This window comes from Colletes gigas, unplaced genomic scaffold (genome assembly GCF_013123115.1).
Source record: "Colletes gigas isolate AHSC1104 unplaced genomic scaffold, ASM1312311v1 Colletes_gigas_Sc00027, whole genome shotgun sequence".
Classification (NCBI taxonomy): domain Eukaryota; kingdom Metazoa; phylum Arthropoda; class Insecta; order Hymenoptera; family Colletidae; genus Colletes; species Colletes gigas.
This window is the reverse complement of record NW_025106656.1, coordinates 1,947,532-1,968,404: the sequence shown is the minus strand read 5'-3', so window position 1 is coordinate 1,968,404 and position 20,873 is coordinate 1,947,532. Positions and strand designations below refer to the sequence as shown.

The 20,873-nt window shown below is 42.0% G+C and overlaps 1 protein-coding gene across 1 annotated transcript in view; it reads left to right on the top strand.

Annotated features, from left to right (window-relative positions):
- Positions 1 to 20,873, top strand: part of LOC122401736 (basement membrane-specific heparan sulfate proteoglycan core protein) — a 159,131-nt gene that overhangs the window by 82,541 nt on the left and 55,717 nt on the right. The window contains exon 10 of the mRNA XM_043404069.1: positions 18,119 to 18,226. Within this exon, the coding sequence (XP_043260004.1) occupies positions 18,119 to 18,226 (108 nt within the window). The remainder of the gene's footprint in view (positions 1 to 18,118; positions 18,227 to 20,873) is intronic.

The window sequence follows — 20,873 nt, the reverse complement described above, 5'->3', positions numbered from 1 at the left end:
ACAATTAAAGATTTGCCAAAATGCTACATATAATCGAATTTTGCCCACGATCTTTTCAAAAGCTGCAAAATAATAAGAAAATAGAGATTCTATAATCGCATGTTTAATCACTCGAAAACAAGAACGAGAGATCACTGAATCTCTTCGGTCCAGTGGACAGGGCGTCTACCTTCCACCCGTGTGGTCCGGGTTCGAATCCCCGTTTCCCGTACAATATTTTCCACGGCTTTCACGGTTCTGTTGTACTTTGTGCACGTTAACGTCAAACAAATTGCCGGGTCAAAATATTTACACAAGATCGATAACAATGTTGTTTTGTGGTCAATTATTGTTTGTCGTTCAAGCTGTACACCACAGCAACTGGGTTTAATAAAGGGAACAAGTAAGCAAATAAATGGGGTTTCTAAAAGCGTTTGTGGTTAGACAAAAAGAAGGAATTCCAACAACGCGGGTGTTCTTTTCTCTCTTGTCAATTATCCACAGGAAAGGAATATAATCATACTGCTTCAAGGTGTGAATTAAAAATTCGATAAAGAATTTAAATTGTTGAGAAGAGAAGGGAACGCGTGCGCGTCTCCAGAATGATTTCATTGATAAATTTAAAAGAATCTCGAGGCGATACGCGAACCGTGACGAAGCTCAATGAAAGTGACCCCGCGTAATCAAAGCAGCAAAGTGGTTGGGTTCCTTGTCCCAGCTTAGAGTTTGTTCTCGGCGCTAAGTACTTTGCTCTCATGATTGTTGACACTAATTGTTGATGACTGGGGGGAGGGGAGGGGGGATTCGATTTGAATGAATCTGAAGATCGTTGTCCTCCTTGGAGAAGATAGATGGTGCGTGACTCGAAGCTGTGTTTTAAGTGCTACCAAATGCCTCTCGTAACTCAGCGATGACTCTGCACGGGCGTGACGAAAGCAAGCCTTTCGTTGATTCGGTTACTCGCCAGTAAAGAATAGAATCTTGACAATAAAATTTCTCTTTATCCAAATTCAGTTGTCCACGTTTAGGAGAACTGTAACTCTGAAGTAACCAGTGTGTTCGCATGCATATCGGTTAGGATCTGAGGGATCCAACAGCCGCGTGGAATCACTGTAGCGTTTACGGAGAAGGCCCCAACAGCTGGCAACGTGGCTCGTCCACACCCGGAACAAGAAGTCAAAGGCCGAGATCCCAAGTAGCAGATACCCTCAGCAAGGAGTAACGAACTCCCGGCGACGTGTGTTCATCCAGAACATTTTTGCCTCTATTTCCTGCCCAACGACTCGGAGACATCGAGAATCGCAGAAATATTAAATTTTTCATGATCGTCGAACATTTATAACACAGTGAGAACTGTCTTCGAACGAACCTGAAGATAGTTGTCCTGCACGGAGAAAATGGCACGTGACTCGAATCTGTCAAGTGCCTCGACACTTTTAATAACTTCGCGATGACCTGGCCACGGCGGGACAACTTTAGTGGATTTTTTATAAGGAACCTTCTCGGTTGAATGTTGAATTAATTCTTGCCACCAGATTCGTTTTTCTATACATAGTGGCACCGAAATAGATATACACACAGAGCTTCGAGCGTTCTACTCTACTTAAGAGGATCATATTTTCTGTAACATACTATGGAAATCCGGTTTGAAGAAATTAGTAACTCTTGGGTTGAAATATAGATATATATATCTTGAGCAAGCAATCGGCGGACGTTAATCGAGTTTGACAGGGAGACAGTCAAGAATATAACGATAGTTCTTGCATACTTCCTAAATCTTATATACTAAAGCTAAAGAAAAGTGAAGGGTCATGGGATGACGAACCTAGGTGAACTCTACCTTTGTTGACTAAATGAGCTAGAATGACTTTGGCCATAAGAGCTTGTAATCTAGGCGACTCGGAGGTGGTGAGCCAGAGTATACATTGATAAAGAGGTTGGTCATCCAACAATACCAATGTCGTATATCTAAACGAGCTTCCCTGTACGGAACACTTGTGGCGTCGATAAGAAGCATGTGGTTCTACAACGCCTCAGCGCGTTCTCCGCACGGTCGGAATCTGTACGCCGGACACGCAAGTTCGAAACGTGAAAACGATCGATCGTGGAGTTGGAAAAAGGCACGATCCGATTGCGTAACCGAGCGGGGCTGATAAATAATGAAACAGGAGGCCGACGAGTCCGCGGGAAGAGCGCGATTTCCTCGTACGGTGTAAGTGAATTCAGCCGAGCGGAACACCCACGATTCGCGGTAATTAAAACGCAGCTCGAGTCGGTTGATCTCATCGCGGCCGTGGGTGTCAACCAGGCGCATTCGTTAGAACTGTCAACGAGCGGAAAGGGATTAGCAGTTCGCACTGATGTCACCGCGAGATACGACCGACGTGACAAACAGAACGCGAGGAAGAATAATCCAACGAAGAAGCGTAACAAAATGCGATCGTAATTAGAGACTGCGCACGAGCCTGCCGTAAAAGTGAAACGCCGTAAGACAATAGAGACGTCGTGGGTGGAGGTAACGTTAAACGTTGCAGAGGCTGATGTTAAGCGATTTTCCAAAGCCTGGCCATCCAGGGCCCATTAGCGGTCCCCGAGATGCACCGATTAGCTCTAACGAACAGAAGGCTCGTAACTCGTCTCGTAACGCGACAATCTTGAAAGACGAAAATGAGTAGCAATGACACGAATCTCTGGATGACTCGGTGTTTGCATACTTGGTAGCTCGAATAGTCTCATGTAATATTCCTCCTCCGCTCTGTTAGAATCGTCTGACTTCGCTAATAATAGTGCCGTACGTAGGATTGATACATTTCATGCGAGAACGTTGAAATTACCATGGCGCACGGTCACGTTCTCGCGAAAGGGAGAAGCTTTCTTAATATTCCACCACAGGGAGGATACCACGGCATTGACACAGTAACTTGCCGCCGTTTCTTGCCTCTCCCACGTAGCCACGAAAAAGACATCACAGACGACTGGCGCCGACCACGACATCTCGTAGGAAACCCGATCCGCCCTCCGATTAAGAAATGACAAATCATTTCCAAGGAAACGCGTGGCTTAATTATCAATTAGCCTACAAAGTGCTGGTTGAATGTCGCGCTTCGATTAGGCTCGAAAGGAGTTTGAGTGCCGCTAACAACCAACCAAAAGTTATAGCCTCGTTGATTGATACGAGTTCTCATTTGACTAATGCCATCGTGCTATTGTTCTTTTGTTTGAGTGTAATTACTAGTAAATAGCTGGAATCGTAGATAGGATTATTCTTTTGTGTAATTTCACGCGTTGCAATTTATGGTGGAGGCATCGAGTGCACCCGTGACTCGGTGTCCACCGATCCGTCAGTGAAGAAAGTGAATTCCTCCGGGTTGTGCTCATCGAAGATCTGTGGAAAGATGGATCGATGAGTGATATACGCGAACAAAAAATGACATCATCGTTTTCCGCGAGATAAGTCTTCTCCGTGGATCACGATGAACTCATTGGCGCGCAACATTCGAGACCGTGACATAACTCGCGATGCACGCGCCGTTATCTGTCCTCTATCCCTTCAGCCAGCCATCGATTGGCTAAAGAATTGGTATTTTTAGTGACATAGTCGCGAGAATGTGCATCGCCTCTGGCTGGAATGGATGATCGCATAGCGACGTTACGCGACACGGTAATTAACGTTATTGTCGAATGAATGAGAACGAAAAGCAACAGGAAATTCGGTATACATCGGGCGTGGCGGGCTTATTTGACGCTGTTTTCCGACAATTACACGAATTTCGCGCGATCTGCATGCATAGAATCGAAGCCGAAAATACCGCACGACGGTGACCGAAATTGCTGAATAAAAATCGCCACCCCGTCGATCGATGAATGAATTATTCACGAGATCGAGCCGCGTTTTTCGTAAAGTTCCTACGCGAGACCGTGGATGAAAGTAACATATTATAGTGTTTCGTTCTTCCCGGCTCGATCATTTTTCACTGTACACAACTTGTAGGGTTTTTATTCGCAACTTCGATGAACGTGCAACGATAGATTTCGAAAGCTCGAACGTTTATTCTTAACTGCCTCTGCTAACAAATTCAAAAACCATTAGCCTGTTATATTCGATCTTCCGAGTACGCTCGACGGAATAGAAGTGTCGCGAAGAAATTAATACCGTCGAGTACGTTCGGGTATTTTCACGAAATTGACGAAATGGATGGTCCAACAGAACGTACGGTTATTTAAAGCAACGTTGATCTTATACTGCAACTCTACTTCGCGCTAATAAAAAATGTATACCACGAACGCGGAGGAAATCGCGGGCGTCAAATGATAAATGGGCGCCATCGATTCCATTTCCAAAAATAAGAATCTCCATTTGATAAATCATCTTGTTGTGGAATCGAGTTCCGGTCATTAAGTCTTCTTCGAGCGTCTATTGACATTCTATTTGAAGTATCCTGACGCGTATAAATAATAATAAATGCGACGTCGAGTTATCCAGTGTCAAAGATCGAAACTCTAAACGAGTACCTACGCTAAAAATATTGCGGGGAAGTTAATATTCTATTATTCTTTCTGTCAACCAGAGAAAATTTGGGGCGACGATTCCAAACAATTCCCAGTTAAATAATATTAAATTCATGAGGGCGGTGATATTATCTTTGCATCTGGGCGGCCAGCGACTCGGGAACGGTGGGACAACGGCCATTTTATCGCTGCGGGACATCTAATTAGGACTTGGCGTTAGACGAGGAATCGCTTTCGGCACGAAGCTACTATGATTCTGAACGTTTTATTAGAAATTGGTTTATTAAATAAAATACTCAGATTTAGCTTTCCAATAATCGTTACACTTTATTTTCTACGCTTTAGAAGAGACACTCTTTCACTATGACTTTTATAAGATAACTGAACTGCAATCGAACAGAAAAACTGAGAGCTAACGAACTGTGGCATTAACTTAACCCAGACCTAATATTTTCCTTGTGTTTATGCGAGGTCCTATCGCATCTTTGTATAAACAGGGAATATAAGTAGCAAGATATAGCATCTCTATCCATCAGAATAGGAGATGAGATTAATTTATCAACTTGGTTTTTAGTTGAAAATGTAACACGCTTTCCGAAGCCACGAATTTTCCAGCGATTTGAATCGTCAGGCGCATTGGTAATCTTGCAGCGCGCGAAAGAGCCATCTTCTTTCGTCCGTGTTTGCTGCGGATGCAGTAAAATATGATGCCCCCGTGTAAACTGCACCGCCAAAAATTCCTGAGGAGTCTGATAAAAAGATATCGCGTGGTAGCGTCGTTCCAGGCCGCGTCGAACGGGAACCTCTGCCAGACAAAGCAGCTGAACCCCACGAGTACAAAATATCTACCAATCCGCGAACTTATATTAATTGTCGATGCTCAGCCGTTTACGAATCAAATTTTATCGTTCGAAGAGTCATCGAGATAGGGTAGTAAAATAACCACCCGTGTCTACGATTAAATTTAGTTTATTACGGTTAGTCGTTTTAATCGTTCGCGATAATAACGAGCAGATGCATTTCTGTTGCACGCACCCAATGCATAAATCATGTCCGGTTGTTTGATAGAGACTATTAGCTCGAGCGTACGTTTCGGGAATAAACGTATTCTGATAGTAAACGAGCCCTAACATTGTACCATATTACGCGTAACTATCGATTGCTAATTAAGTACGCATGTACCGATATTTCGTTTCAATTTTCTCGAAAACGAAGCCTCCTACGCAATTTCGTTATTTTTATCTTTGGAATCTACCTAAATTAAATAATATGTACGCGCTAAATCGTTTCAAATTTGTATTTTGCACACCTATTACATCGCTACCGTAGTGCTAAACATTACTAAACATTAAAAACGAATTTTGAAGAAAAATCGACAGGGGGTAGATGCTTAAATTTTTCGGTGAAAAAAAAATTTCAAATCGTTCTGAAAAAATTATTTTTATCTAGGTAGGCCAATTACAATCATTTTCGGTCAATAGACATACCGTCGAAATCCAATCAATTTTCGAGGAAAAAAATTCTTTACCGAAAATATACTGTGTGACCAGAAATTTCATATGTATGTTAAAAAAATCATAAGTTCTGGACGGATTGAAGGATTTTAATGATTCCAAATTCGAACAATGCGTATTAATGGAGATTAATGAAGGATACAAGCAGAACTTTAAACGTTAATAACTTTTTAACGAAGCCTCAATCGACAAATTGGTATTCTTGATTTTAGTCTTATTCAGTTCACTTATAATAATTTTTCTTTCATCGCGCATCCCTTTCACCGTTTAAATTTCCCCGCATATAAAAATTTCGTGCAGAGCAATACAGACGATGAGAATATAATTCCTGCGTTCGCCGGTGTAAACTACCAGCCTTGCAACGTTTGTGATTGGAAGTTGCGTCGCGCCCGAGGGACTAATTCCGTTCGATTCTTCGCGGAGTTTCGGAGGATCGTTATCGATCTTCCCGCGAACTTAGGTGAACCGTCGTCGGGGCGTTTCAGGGGTCAATCAGCGAGGTGGACGAAGCGAAGCGGAATAAACCGCACGTCAGTTAGCAAACGAACAGGGGAGGACTCTGTCGGTGAACGAGCGATAGCGTGACCTGTTATGAAATAACGATCCAGCCGGCTCCTGTCCGCCCACGCGTGACACGTATCCGCGGGTCCAGCATTTATTTATCGACAATTCGTTTTACCTGGATGTTATTTACGACACTCGAGGGCGGAAAGAGGCTGCGCCGGTTGCCGTGTCGTTGTCGAAATAGAGTCGAAGCTGCCGCTCGTCGGACAGCTATCGACGATTACTGGCTCGACGGAGAGCAGACTGCGTGAATCCGATCGTCTTTGGGTGCATACGTATCACTTACGATACTCTGTCTACCATAAATTAATGCGATGGAGCCACGATAAGCACGTTCACAAAGAGCTACAGTGTCTAGGCGAGTTTGTTTAGAAACTACGCCGATGTAGATATCATTTTTCCTACTGTAAACGACCTTCCATGGTTGGACCATAGACTTTCGGACCTTATTATAGCTAAGTTGTGAAAACAGTAGAGTATAAAGACGGTAATACGGTCAAGTACGAGGATTTAAGCACGCTTAAGCCAAACGTCAAGTTGAGCCACCTAAAACCACATTTCCGTTTATGCTTGTTATTCTTTCGACCGGAAAAAACTGTGTCGACGATCTGGACAAAGAGTCGCTTGTGTTTCGAGGATGTATAGTTAGTGTTCGGGAATTATACCGAATTTATACTATCGATATCAGACCGTAAATTATATTCCGGTGTCGAACTGTACGAAGCAAAATTGATATCCGTTCAGGATGCTTCTGACGAAACTTTCGATACGCATTTCATGTTTTCTTCTACGAAAGAATAGTCTGATTCGATATTTAAATGAAGATGAATTTTTTATTCGATTCGTCCAGCACGTTTTTCTGATTAAATTAAATGGTACTATTGTGATTTTAAAATAATAGTCGACTAATGGTTTGTTTATAGTAAAATTTGCCTATCAAACTTATATCCCCATCGATAGTACTTATCGATGGTCTTATCGTGCAATATTATACAGAAAACAAACATAATTTGTAATATACAGTAGCTACCAATTGTAGGAAATGTTCGTTCCATAAAGAGGCAATATTATCATCGATAACTATAATCGAATATCGCCTAGCTCACCTTAAGATTACTATCGTTTATACTGTTGCATTAATAGCTGATGATCACACGAGAATCTCGGTAACTGTGTAATGGATCCTCCACCCTGTGAGGATCTAGATAAAATTTTAAGGGAGATTCGAGGATTCTAGTCATTTTTCGGTGGAAATTGCCAAGGTGTATACATCTTTTCGAGCACACCTCGATTCACCTGGCAGCCTGGGGATCGAACGCGCGAGCAACACGGTCCCACGGGGAGCACAGAGGGAACAGAATGGTCCCGTTGTATTCTGGATGAGTTTCTAGCTTGTAGGAATGCGGATTATGTCGCGTGAGGATGGCGCGATAACGCGACGAGCGACTATCAAGTACGTGCACGACGCTGCTTAGCTGGAAGATTGTTAGTTCGGCGCACGGTGTTTGATTTCGCGGCGGCTGCTTGGAACGGGAAACGCGTTGACGCCTACGGTTGGCCGATTTCACGTTCCAGTGGCGCGGGTTTTAAGAATTTGTCGTTTCACCACCTTGCAAAACAGCAAAATCGATCGTTGCATCGATCCTGAGGCTATTCGGATCCGTTGCTTTAGGTCGAAACGATGCATCAGCGTCTGAAGCTGCTATGGTGGTCCAAACTAGTGAAAGACTTTTCTATCTACGTCTCCTTGGACAATTTTTATACTTCGATTTGCTCTATAATTTTATTCACATAAAAATAAAATCTACATCCTCAGTTTTTGCATTGTTGCTGTTGGAATATGGAAATTCGAGTATAAGGCTAATCGTGACATCTCTGTTATCATACTGTTGCGCCACGGCGAGGCGTTCCGTGTAGAATTTATTTAACACAATAACTCAATAAAACACTCAAACTGTGAACTGATGAACGAGAAAATTTATTCGCAAAGCTTTGTTAGAACGTCTCGTCTCTACGAGGTCTCTCGTAGTTCTCTTCTTTCAAATCGTTGACGGTTCCTCTGGCAACCGGAAGGTATGGGATTTCGCTTCTGCTCGTTCGAGGGGGCAACTTCACATTGTTGCGGAACAGCCTTCACGTTGCCACAATGATGCATCTTCAATCCGTCGTAACAATACAATAGATATTGTATTGGTGCCATCTAGGCTTTATACAAGTGCTGTGCACGTTGTCGACCTCTCTGTACACTCTTCTATCGACAGCTAAAGCGGACACGTCTTACTTTCTACATAAAATCTTATGAATGTACAATTGTGATTTCGTCAATTATTATTCTACCAACCAACAGTTGCAAATGCTAATTTAATATCGTGTGTATTAGAGGAATGTTTTCGAAAAGATTGAGCATCACTGGCGTGCAAAATGCTTGGAATGGAAGAACTCTAGCGCCGGCGACTTTCGTTCAAAGCACGGCATTCTAGTCGGAAAAGTATTTGTCATTCCGGGTAAAATTAATTGTAGACGAGTTATCGATTGCGGCACTCGGTGCGCCGGGGATTCATTGTACACACGATTGAACAGTTGACGATTTATTTGTCGATTTTGTCGCGTCATCTGTAATTTTACAATTTCCATCCATTAAGTCGTGCTCGTCCTATACTTTATTGTCTTTCGCTATTCTGTCGCGCGTTCCTTTCTTCACGCGTTCGTTTTTATCATTCAGACTAATTATAAATTGAACGTTGCGTGCGGCCTGTCCATAAGGAAACAGAATTTCGTGTTGTTCGATGTTTCGGAGAGAATTCTCATATTATTACCGGAATTTAATTCAACTCGTAAATCACCTTTCGAAGCATATTAATGATGGTGCTCGACTATTGTAGTCGCGTTGTTGGTTTCAACTAACGTAAAAGCAAATTAATTACAGTAACAGCGCCCCTGTATGTTTGCTGAACGAAAAGCAAGACGCGCGCGTTTCGGTTTTACCGGACATTGTAAATATTAATTATCTAATTGGTCGATTACTACTTCTGTTTCATTTCAAAAAATTTTTAAAGGTTTTAAAGGTAATTTTAAGGGTTAGGATTCTCGAATTAGGAATTTTTATCAAGATTTGATATCAACTTAGGTTTGGATTAGGTCTATCTGCAATTTTAAGGGTTAGGATTCTCGAATTTTTATCAAAATTTTGTATCAACTCTGGCTCCCCTCGAGTCCCTCGATATCCTCCATTGCAGAGGACTCATGAAAAGGTACCAAGTTCGAAAGAGGAAGGGAATCTGTACCAGGTGATACGAAACCTTATAAAAGCTGTCCTGAATAATGTCCTCTCAATCCTGACAATTGAATCTCGACAATTATCGCGGCGTTTCTCGCGGCCACCCCTTTTCCGCCCCTCGTCCGCGTGGGGAATTACTTTTTCGTCCGTCGTTGCGGCACGTTCGCCCGCCGCGACAGGACGTCATTAATTATAACGTTTAAATTGCAAATCGGCCACTAAAATATGTCGAATCCCTAGCGGACCACGGAGGTTCACGTTTTACATCCCTCGAACACGATGTATGGACGCGAATATATTTTATACGCGGCGTACGTACATATGTGTTCGTATATCTGCTGGGTCCGCTCGGAATCGTGCGCTCGTTAGGACGCTTATCGCGGAAAAGGGGGGCGTGGAGTGGGAGGATTTTTCATGCAAATTTGTTTATAAAATCGGTGGTAATTTTTTCGATCATTGTCGTTGAACGTACCGTGCGATAATGTTAACTAAACTGGCTGTCCCGGTTGGGGACTTCCGTTAATCACCATCAGATGCGCAATCTGTTGTCAGATCTTGTCAGATATTGTTAGTCGGAGGACACCTAATCGATGAAACTCGTACACGCTATAGTCGTTTGACATAATTGCCACGAATTATTAGATCAAACCATCAAATCGTAATTTATCGTTCTTGAGAATTTGGCGGCACGGCACGCGAACCGTTAAGATTTATTATCCGCGTAAAGACGATGAATTAGTTCCTTGTCCGCCATTATCCGCGATATGGTCTCCGGAATAAAATAAAAACGATTTTTACTACGAAAAACGCACGAGAACGTGAGCCTAAGTCGCTTCCGTACCTCGAAGGGAAATCACGCCTTTTTTGTTTCTGTATCTCATTAGGACGAACAAGCCAGAACTCGTTATCTCCTAAATCACGCGAGTGTTCTCGTGAACGTAGTCGGTATAGTTCGCTGTAGGACTTTTTCAGTAATACAACATATTGTCCTTTCTGTTCGACCAAGTCCGGCGCGCGCTTTTTGCATCGATTACCGTAAATGTTCTTGCAAACTCCATAAATTAAACAGTTGACGATACGAATCACACGACGTATCTGTTTTGTTACGAGGCTGATCAACGTAAATATTAACAGTAAACCTACCGACACTTCATGTATATCCATTCTTGCCATAACTGATCAAATGACCAGTCATTATTTTTCTCTTTTACGAGGCAACGTACTTCTAATTTTATTACAAATTTTGAAAATTTGTACAAAAATATCAAATACTTTTCCTCAAAATGTAAATACTCAGTACTTTAATTTCATACAGAAAATTTACCTACGTCGAAATTTCTTAATTTTTATTGGATAGGAGATAAAATGCCCTTGAAAACGAATTTTGTTTCAAGTCGATACCATAGTTAATTCCAAAGAAAACAATTATTTACGAAAAAAAACTGGTACAGTAATTATGGAGACATCCTGTTACAGATCTAAATTCATTTTCAATTAAATAAACAACTTGTAATTGAGTTTTATCGCACACCAGTCATATAAACAATAGGAATTGCTGAAACTTCTTTGGGAATGTAGCGTCGAAGTAAATTTCAAAATAAATATAAAATACAGCATAAATTATAATAGTTGATATGGTCATCGGATAGAGGATGAAATGCCCTTTAAAATGAGCGTTCGAACAAGTTTCTAGCATAATTAGTTCCGGAGATATAGCGATTTTTTAAGGGCCCGAAGCGTTTGTTTACGTTTCATTAAGTTCAATGAGCTCGCGCGCGTGGAAGTAGTAAACAGTGCGTAGTAAAGTCTTGGAAATACTACGCTGGATCTAGGTCACTCACAATCAGTCACGACTCACGTGCGAGAGAGAGGCCCGACGCGACGCGTCAGACGGAGACAGAGATACTCAAATTAAGAAAAATACCCTTTTCCATAAATTAAGATTTCTCGAAAACGGAAAGTCGGATCGACAAAGTTCAAAAACCATTTTAAAGGGGAGGCTTTGCCGCTGCTAACGATGGTTCGATTATAGATAAAGCACAAGTAGTTTCAAAACTGTACGTGTCTAAAGTTTTTAGTATTTTTAATACGCGTTAATGGGATTTCGTAACATGGAGGGCGGAATTTTAAAAATTACCTCTTTACATAAATTACGATATCTCCAAAACGGAAAGTCCGATCTGCATAATTCAAAAACCATTTCAAAGAGGAAGCTTTGTCGCTTCTAACAGTGGCTCAATTATAGATAAAACACTAATAGTGTTGTTAGACTCTCTAAGACAATAGAAATTGAAGATTCTCTTCTTTCATCATTGCAATATATTTTTTACAAAGAAATATAAATCGTTCAACCAAACTACAAATGTTGAAGGCAGACTACATATTTTTCTCAGGAAACAAACAATAAGAATAGAAGTGAATATTGAAAAATTGTACTTTAAGTTAAATGGCGCTAAAATAACATTGTTAGAAATTCTAAACTTCTAAAAACGGTCATTTGACCGATCGTGGTAGGTTTAGTGTTATAAAACTGTGGCAGCTCCAGCTTCTCCCCAAAAAAAGATAATGCAAATCCCCCAATAAGATTATGCCTTCGGAACTCGGACGAGAAAAAGAAGGTGGAAGCTTTTCTCGAGGAAATGAATATACCAGGAAGAGCAACACTTTCCAGGATGTTCAACGATGCGTCCCCCAGGCCGCGCTTCCGCGCGAAAACCATACATCAGAAGCGAAAGAAAAACTCGACTCGATATAAAGCTGAGGATATTAGCATGACAGGCAACCAGCAGCATCAAATTGCTGGACCTAAAAGCCGGGCTAGAAAACCGAAAGAGCAGCTTCTCTGCTAAATTGTCCGTGTGCTTCTAATGGACTGCCAACGGAGGAACTTTAGTCCCATGGCGTGCGTTTCCTTCATCCCCCTTTCGTGTTTTACGCCCCCGATCCCTCTCGACGCGGTGACTTTTACTCGGTGTTGCAAATTCCACGGAATCCCAATCGTAGAAACCTCCGTTGCGATTATCGATAGATTGTTTACTCGATAGCAGTTTTATTTTGAATTAAAACTTGTACCAACAGAAACTATTTTCCTCAAATAGGCTAGGTTGGAGTCTGTGCAAGCAACGAGTCCTTGCATGGCAAATTAATTCGCGGTTTTGATACGCTCAAGACGTTTTCACGACCGCTCTTTTCGGGACGAAAAAGCTGCAAGCTGCGCTCGAGGTCTGCACGGGTTGTTGCACGCGATACTAATGTCCTCGTTACGACAGTCGAAAAACCGTAGAGTCTGCTGAAAGAAGGAAGCACGCTGTGTTTCGTGGCCCTCCCCCTTCGTTTTTCTTGGCTCTATGGAACAGGAATATCGATATCAGAGGCTATCGAAGACATTTCTTAATCATTGAAACTTTGTTATACGTAAAAAAACACGACCCTAGACAAAAACTCTTCCTTCGTCGTGTTTAACAGTAGGTCGTAAGTTCTTCGTTTACGAGACACCACGTTAGCGAAAATGGCGTCGTTACACTTCTTGTTTATAAATAAAATCCTCCCGTATGCTGGATCAACGGGACTCGATCGGGACAGAAGTAATCGAAAAAGGACGAAACGCTGAAGAACCGTGCTGTGGGGTGTTTCAAAGGCAGAAAATGGCGCAGTCTTAAGCAACGAAGCGCTGAACTTGCGCGTCAAAGTGGTTACACGGCGAACAGCAATTTTCAGAACTTCTCGCGCTTTAAATAGTTATGATCGAGAGAGAAAGGTGGATAGAGAGGGATACAGAGAGTAGGTGAGCGATAAGAGAATCGCGGGTGTAAAAAGGGGCGCGTCGTAAAGATGGGCTTTCTCCGTGCATCTTTAGAGCTTGAAAAAAGGAAGAAGGAACCGCGCAAACTTTTCCATCCACCTTAGTTCACGCTCGCGACAGGCTGCTTCCTCAATATTTCACTTTCGCGGTTCACCATCTCGTTTCCTCGGTTCCAATAAAAATGTTAATGTCGAATTTTGATGCGACTCGATTATCCGGAATGTCGGGGCGAACAGGCGACGAGCGAACGTCAGAGCTTCGACTCGACGTGAAAATCGACGTTTGCTATTATTCTCTGCTACTTAGCACCTTCTCGAGCGAACCAAACCGAGCTTGTTAGCCTCGAGAAATCTTCAAGACTCCGCGATAACCCTAATTGAATCTTGACACTCGGGTATCCTACTATTTTGAAGTTCTGGTATCGTTGTACGTCGACGTGGCTATCGGAGTAACGCGAGATCCATAGCGATCCACCAGTTTCGCGCAACATCGACGAGAGTCAAGGAAAATTCTCGTTGCGGTGGAATGGCGGTTTGACTGGAAGCTGCGACGATGAATGATGAGCTGGAGTCCAGTAGGAGGATCAGATGTCAGTCTCCGGTGTCAAAGCATACTTGCTTCTCTTTGGCGAACGCTAGCTGATCCTATCTTGCGTTCTCCGCGTTCTTATTCCTCTCTGATAAGCATACTTGACCGTTTCAGCGAGCCAGAGTGTTAAGCGGATCGTTCTGGAATGCTTGCTGCTTCTATGGTGCAAAAGAGTTAATTTGTAGAGCAATACCTGCACGCGTCGGTTGTCAGAAACAGTGAATAAACCGTCCCATACGCATTCAATCTGATAGTCGCTTTTATAAAAATCATCGAAGATAGGAAGTTTTCGAACAATGGTCAAAATCTGTTATCTTTTCCATTCGTTATTCGAAACATGCATACGTAAGAAAAATGAGATTTCGCACAGAATAGTGGTTGGGCATTTGAATAAAATTGACACGTGGTGGACTTTCTGAAACTCTGTATTTCACGACTAGTCACGGCAAGAGTAAACACAATTCTGTACCCTGACAGAAAACCAGGATCGTGAGGGCACTCTTGACAGTACGGCCCTCCTTTTTCTCATTATAAAAAACTTTTTATTTAATAAAAAATTAAGATCACCTTAATTTTTTTAGTAAAATTCTATTTTTTTTTCCATAAATTAATGCATCTTTGTATCTTCTTAAAAAAAGTTTTACGGGTCTTAGGTCGAAAATTGAATAGTTTAGGAGTTATTAGTTTTGTTCCGAACTCCAATATACAGGGTGTCCAGCCACCCCTGGGAAAAATTTTAATGGCAAATTTTAGAGGACAAAATAAGACGAAAATCAAGAATATCAATTTGTTGATGGAGGCTTTGTTAAAAAGTTATTAACGTTTAAAGTTCCACGAGTACTGAATTTTTTTCTCGAAAATGCGCAGGATTTCAGGGATATGTCGATTCACCAAAAATGATTGTAATTGACCCCCGCAACTGAAAATAATTTTTCGAAAAATTTAGATACTACCCCTTGTTGATTTTTCTTAAAAATTCGTTTTTGGTTTTTAATAATTTTGTTTGACCCCCTATAGAAAAGTTGTCTAATACTTTTTTGTAGGTACCCATGGGCTCTACTTCAGAAAAAAGTTTCATTGAAATATATTCACTATTGTAGGAGTTATAAACATTTGAAAATTGGACCATTTTTATGGGGTTTTTCTTATTTTGAGGAGTCAAAGAAGAACTTTTCGAATATTTTTGGAATCTTCACATATTCGTCACTAAAATATGCGTAGTTTGCATTTTGAAAAATTAAAATCGTCCAATCCGTTCAGAAGTTATGACGTTTTGAAGATACGCATGAAATTACAGGGAAGCATTTCTGGCCTCACATTAGATTTTCGATAAGGAATTTTTTTCTTGAAAATGCGTAGGATTCTAGGGGTATGTGTAATTACCAAAAATGATTGTACTCGACTCCTGCAACCGAAAATAATTTTTTTAGAACGATTTCAAAACTTTTTTTCACCGAAAAATTTGAGCATCTACCCGAATTTTTTTTCTCGAAAGTGGGTAGGATTTTTGGGGTATGTGTATTCACCAAAAATGATTGTAATTGTCCCCCGGAACCAAAAATAATTTTTTCAGAATAATTTGAAATTTTTTAATTTAATTTTTTAATAACTTTTTAACGAAGCCTCAGTCAAGAAATTGATATTTTTAATTGTCATCTTATTTTGGCTTCTAGAATCTCCCTTTAAAATTTTCCCACAGGTGGTCGAACACCCTGTACATATGTATAGGCCGGGCTACGATATAGCGAGGTCGTAAACTCGACTAACAAGTGTCACTGTTTACATGTTTCAGTTTCCGGAACAAGTAAATTGACAGATATACGAGTAGCTAAGGTCCTTAGACCATGGTCAGGGTTTAATTTGGTCAAGTCAGAAATTAATTAAGCAACTGCAATTTCTTGTCGTTAAAAAGTTCAAATAAACGTTAATTTTGTATTCTTTAACCCTATATTCTATGTACACCAGTGATTAATTCTGACAAAAAAATTTTTCAATAAAAATTACTCAGTAATCATGTGACAACAAATGGTAAACGAAAAAATTGGCAAAAATCTTTTTATTCAATACAAAATTAAGATCACCATAATTTTTGTAGTAAAATTGTATATTTGTATCTCGATGATGATTTTGGAACGAAAGTGACATGTAACTCTGTACGTTGAGGACGCAACAGACTGCTTGACCGATGCACTCTGCATTTTTCTGCTTGTTTTCTGGGAAAATGGCATCAACAGGAGTTAACTCTTGGCACAATCTCTTTTGATGGTGACCAACATGGTGCCAATCGACTCGTTAGCAAGCCATTTAGCTTTTCAAGCCATGCTGTCCGAGACGATGCAGGTCTTTAGATTGTTTGACTTTGCTGATAAGTGCTTAGGGTGCCGATTGGCCATGCTAGATGACAAATGTGGACGCAATTTTTGTCATTGCCGTGCCTGACGCGGCTTAACACATTTGTCGTGAACAATATCGAGACGAGTCGAGCCAAAACGAGTAGGGGAATCGGTTCGATCCGGGAAACGCGACTCCTCCGCTTTACGCGTCACTGTAACGTTATCCCAAGCGCGGCGAACGGCTTGTCTCGAATGAACATGACATAATTGTGAAAACGAGATAGCCCGGCGCCGATCCAGTTGCTGAAACAACACCGTGGTCGACGGACTCATATCGTCCGAGTGGAAACGGACTGGAGCCCGTTGAAACAGGACCGCTCTCGGCTAGTATTTATCCGTAACGCAATACACACTGGCCCGAGCATATTTTCCCCCTTTTTTTTTTTTTTGACAGTTCTCGAGTGTGGCGATTCGATAATAAATCACTGAACGTGAAAAAAGTCGTCGCTCGGTGGGAAACATTTAATCGACGCGCGCGTTTTCTCCTCCTCCCACCTTCGTTGATCGGGGCGAATATATTTTTGCTGTTTAATCGCGACAACGAACGTTTCGAGTCTTTAATACTTTGGGTGTCTCGAACTGTTCGAGCTCTTTTGCACAATCGAGTTCTCGGGTTGCACATCGTCATTTTATTAAACTGCGCGAATTCTAGGATGGAAATCCGTCCGATCGAGTCCAGATGACGTCGAAAATCGACTCGCTTGGGCGTTCGATTTCGTCTTTGAAGTTCGATGGCACCCTTCGCGGCGGATAGTACGAATTTATATTAAACGCCGAGCAAGTGGCATTATTGGATCGCGCGTCCTCTGTCGAGTGGATAACGTCGAAGAAATTCGAGTGCAACGGGTTCTTGTTGCACTTGCCGCGAAAGGACAAACAACGAGGGCCGCGTCAGCGGAGTCGAGAAAATTACGCGGCCTTTTGGTCATTCATTTTAATTGTTTTTTCATTTATTTTATTGACAAGAAATTGTAACGCGGTTTCAGGGATCGAAATTTATAGCTTTTACGACTACGTCCAAAAATCTTTACCCATTTTCATCTCCTATGAATTAATTACACATCTGCGGCTCTCCACATGGTAGCACAACACGAATTGTTGTAAAGATCAACACGAGTTTGGCACACCAGACATAGAGGTTAAATAGACGCGTCTAAAATTGAAACGTGCAGCATTGAAGTCACTGCATTTGCGCAATATCGCAATTTTCTATTCTTCCGTGCCATTTACGTCATTGAAATCCCCATTTACTGGTCTATAAAGAGAAACAGGTTTTAAATATAAAAAATACACTTTACGAAATCTACGAAAATAAACAGAGTAAGTACTTTCGACATTAATTAAATGTCTGAATAGCGCAAGAAACTGTCGTCATTTTTACATGGACCAAAGTAGAAATTAATAACGAAGGAGCATGTTCTGTTTCTGAAATCTCATTAAGTCGAAACGTTTTGCAACAGAGGGTTAAATTTTTCTTTCTTTTTATGCGTAGCCTGCACCCCGACCCAATTCAAATGCAAAAACAACCAATGCATCGACAGCGGCGAGCATTGCAATGGCGTCCAGGATTGTCACGATGGTTCCGACGAACTCAACTGCCGTGAGTATATCAAAGGAAATATATTATTATTCGTCGTTATTGTTGTATTACAAAATATTACTACGTTTCTTTTTTCAGCTTGCATTGTTGCTTGAACGCTGTGTGCGTCCGTGTGTGTGTTCGCGCATTCGTCAATGGCTATCGGGGCGCGCGTTCGTTTCGATTTTGCACGCGGCGCGCGTTCCACGGAATTATGTCAGCTGTCGCGCGGTTTTTAAAATTAATCTCGCGGAAAGCTCGACGCTTTTTGTAATCTCGCTTAATCGTGCTCGTTCCATCGACAAGCGTCGTTGAAACTAATTTTAATCGTTTGCACGTTAATATGTTAATGTACTAAGTGCTTTAAATTAACGGTTTCGCCTATCAAACCTTCTTCTTTCCATCGACTCGTAAAACGTAAATGTTGATAACCAACGATGGATTCGAACTAACCTTTGTTTTCGTACAGTCTGTAAATTACATTCGATTGGCTTGTTTATCCGTACGATGTGAATGTCCTAAGGAGCGATGGATTCGATTTTTCGTCTTGCACAGGAAATTCCAAACTCTAGATGTTCGCAAAAATCGTTCGTTGTTTAGGTATTTCTACTGATTTGTGTGAATTTTAAAAAACTTTGGTCCAGTGGGTATTCCAAAGAAATGAAATGTTACGGTCGATCGATAATTTTTAACAGAAAATCCAGCATGATCGGAGCTATTTGCAATAGACAATTTGAAGCTATAAAATGCAGGGTGGTCTTGCCAGTCATCCTATCGCGGGCCATCATTGTGCTTGCATGCGACTGCGCCGGAACTAATCGCGAACGAGGAGGTATTACGATGAGCTCAATAATTGTAATAGCTGTGACAATAACAATAGCGTGCACGAAAAAAGAAGGGGGTTGGCCTCGCGTTTTCAGGCCGTTGCACTTGTCACTCCCCCACGCCTTGCCACCCTCCCCTATCTTTCTGTCCTCGTAACCCCTTATTATTTCCATCGTCCCTTCACGTGACTAGCTCCGATGCTCAACTTTGCCTCGTGACTCTTCGATTCATTTACTTTTCATGCACCGGGCAGGAAAGATTAATGTCAACCAGCGACGAAACGAGATAAGCGATCGTTTACTCCATCGTTGAATAAAAATTAGAAATCCGATCGTACAATCAAATATTTCCCAAACGAACGGACGAAAATTCGGCCGCTTCCGTCGGCAATGCTCGTTTTTCTTTAGTTCTTCAACGGACGCGTTCGCGCAACGAAAGTTTTCACGCAACAAAAAAAGTTTCTAAATTTAATTTCAAACAAACTACGTCATAAATGCTTTTGCTGCGAGAGGAAGTACAAACGAGATATCATACATTTTACACGTGACGTCCTCGACAGCCGACCTCCAGGCAGTAATTCTGTGATGTTGCATAGCTGATATTTTAACTTGGTCTACTTTCGGGTTCCGTTCTAAATTTCATCGCGATCCCTCCAGCCGTTTTGCCCGTGACGCGGTAGCAAACAGCCAGACGCAACCGCGTTTTACATATAATTGTTTATTGCTTATCCCTGTTCGGTGGAGGCACGATGATAAATAGCCGCACAAACTACCTGATACGTGCATACAGAGTAGAACGCTGTTTAATCAAAATCGGTTCGCCAGACTTCCAGCTACACGACAGACAATTTTATTCGTGTACACGGCGTTTCAATACGATTCCCCTCGATTATATTTTGTACAAGAAGTAAAAGTTTAGGATAACCTGCGAAATCTACCTCCGTACTTTCCAACTTCGTCCGAAAAACGACTCGCATAAAACCGAGCGTTCGCGGGCAACAATGTTGCGTCGAGCAGAGAAATTAAGTTTCATCTCCGGTGGCGGGAGGGGGGAAAAAATTTACAACCCCCCACGACCGTCAGAGTTTACGTCTCCTTTTGCCACCGGGCGACAAAATAATTTCAAAAATTAAACACAGGCCGCGTCAGCGCGCCCGTTTCGCTACGAATTAGTCGGTAATCGCTCGACAAAGTTACGTTCGTATCTACGCGATGTTCGGGGGAGGGAAAAGCAATTTTCGTCTGTCTCCCGTTTCGCGAACGCCGGGTCGAAAGATTTTCCCCGATTTTTTCCCCCCTTTTTTCAATTCGTCAACAAACTTCATTAGCGGCATTAATATCGACGCCGCGGCGCCGAATTTAAAGGCAGACCCCCGCTCGACGAACGAGATTTACTCGCGTTTATTAAGCCGCCCTAATAACCGGCCGCAATTTTAATCCGACGTTAATCTCCAGCGGATCTGCTCCGGGGGCCCTTTCGCAGCCACGGTCGCAGGAATTTCGAGCGTTTTCGCCGGTTTAATCCAATTCTGATTCACGACCGGTGGCTCTCGGCCAGCCTCCTCCGACAGAATCGCGCAAACATCCGTGACACGCCGATTTTTCGTTCGCCTGACGGTTCGTTTGCATACAGCGGCGGGATTTGAGGCACTTCGAATCCTTATTTTTCAAATAATTTCGTAGATCTCCCGGTTTCCGGTGTGTCTCGAAAAAAGCTGTTCGTCTCGCGTAAGTTTCTCGCTGTTCGCAACGTTTCGATCGATCAACGCATCCAACACTAATTATGGTCAGTGCCATTAGCACGCGCCACAAGTATTTAAAACACCACACGTTCGTTGATTGAT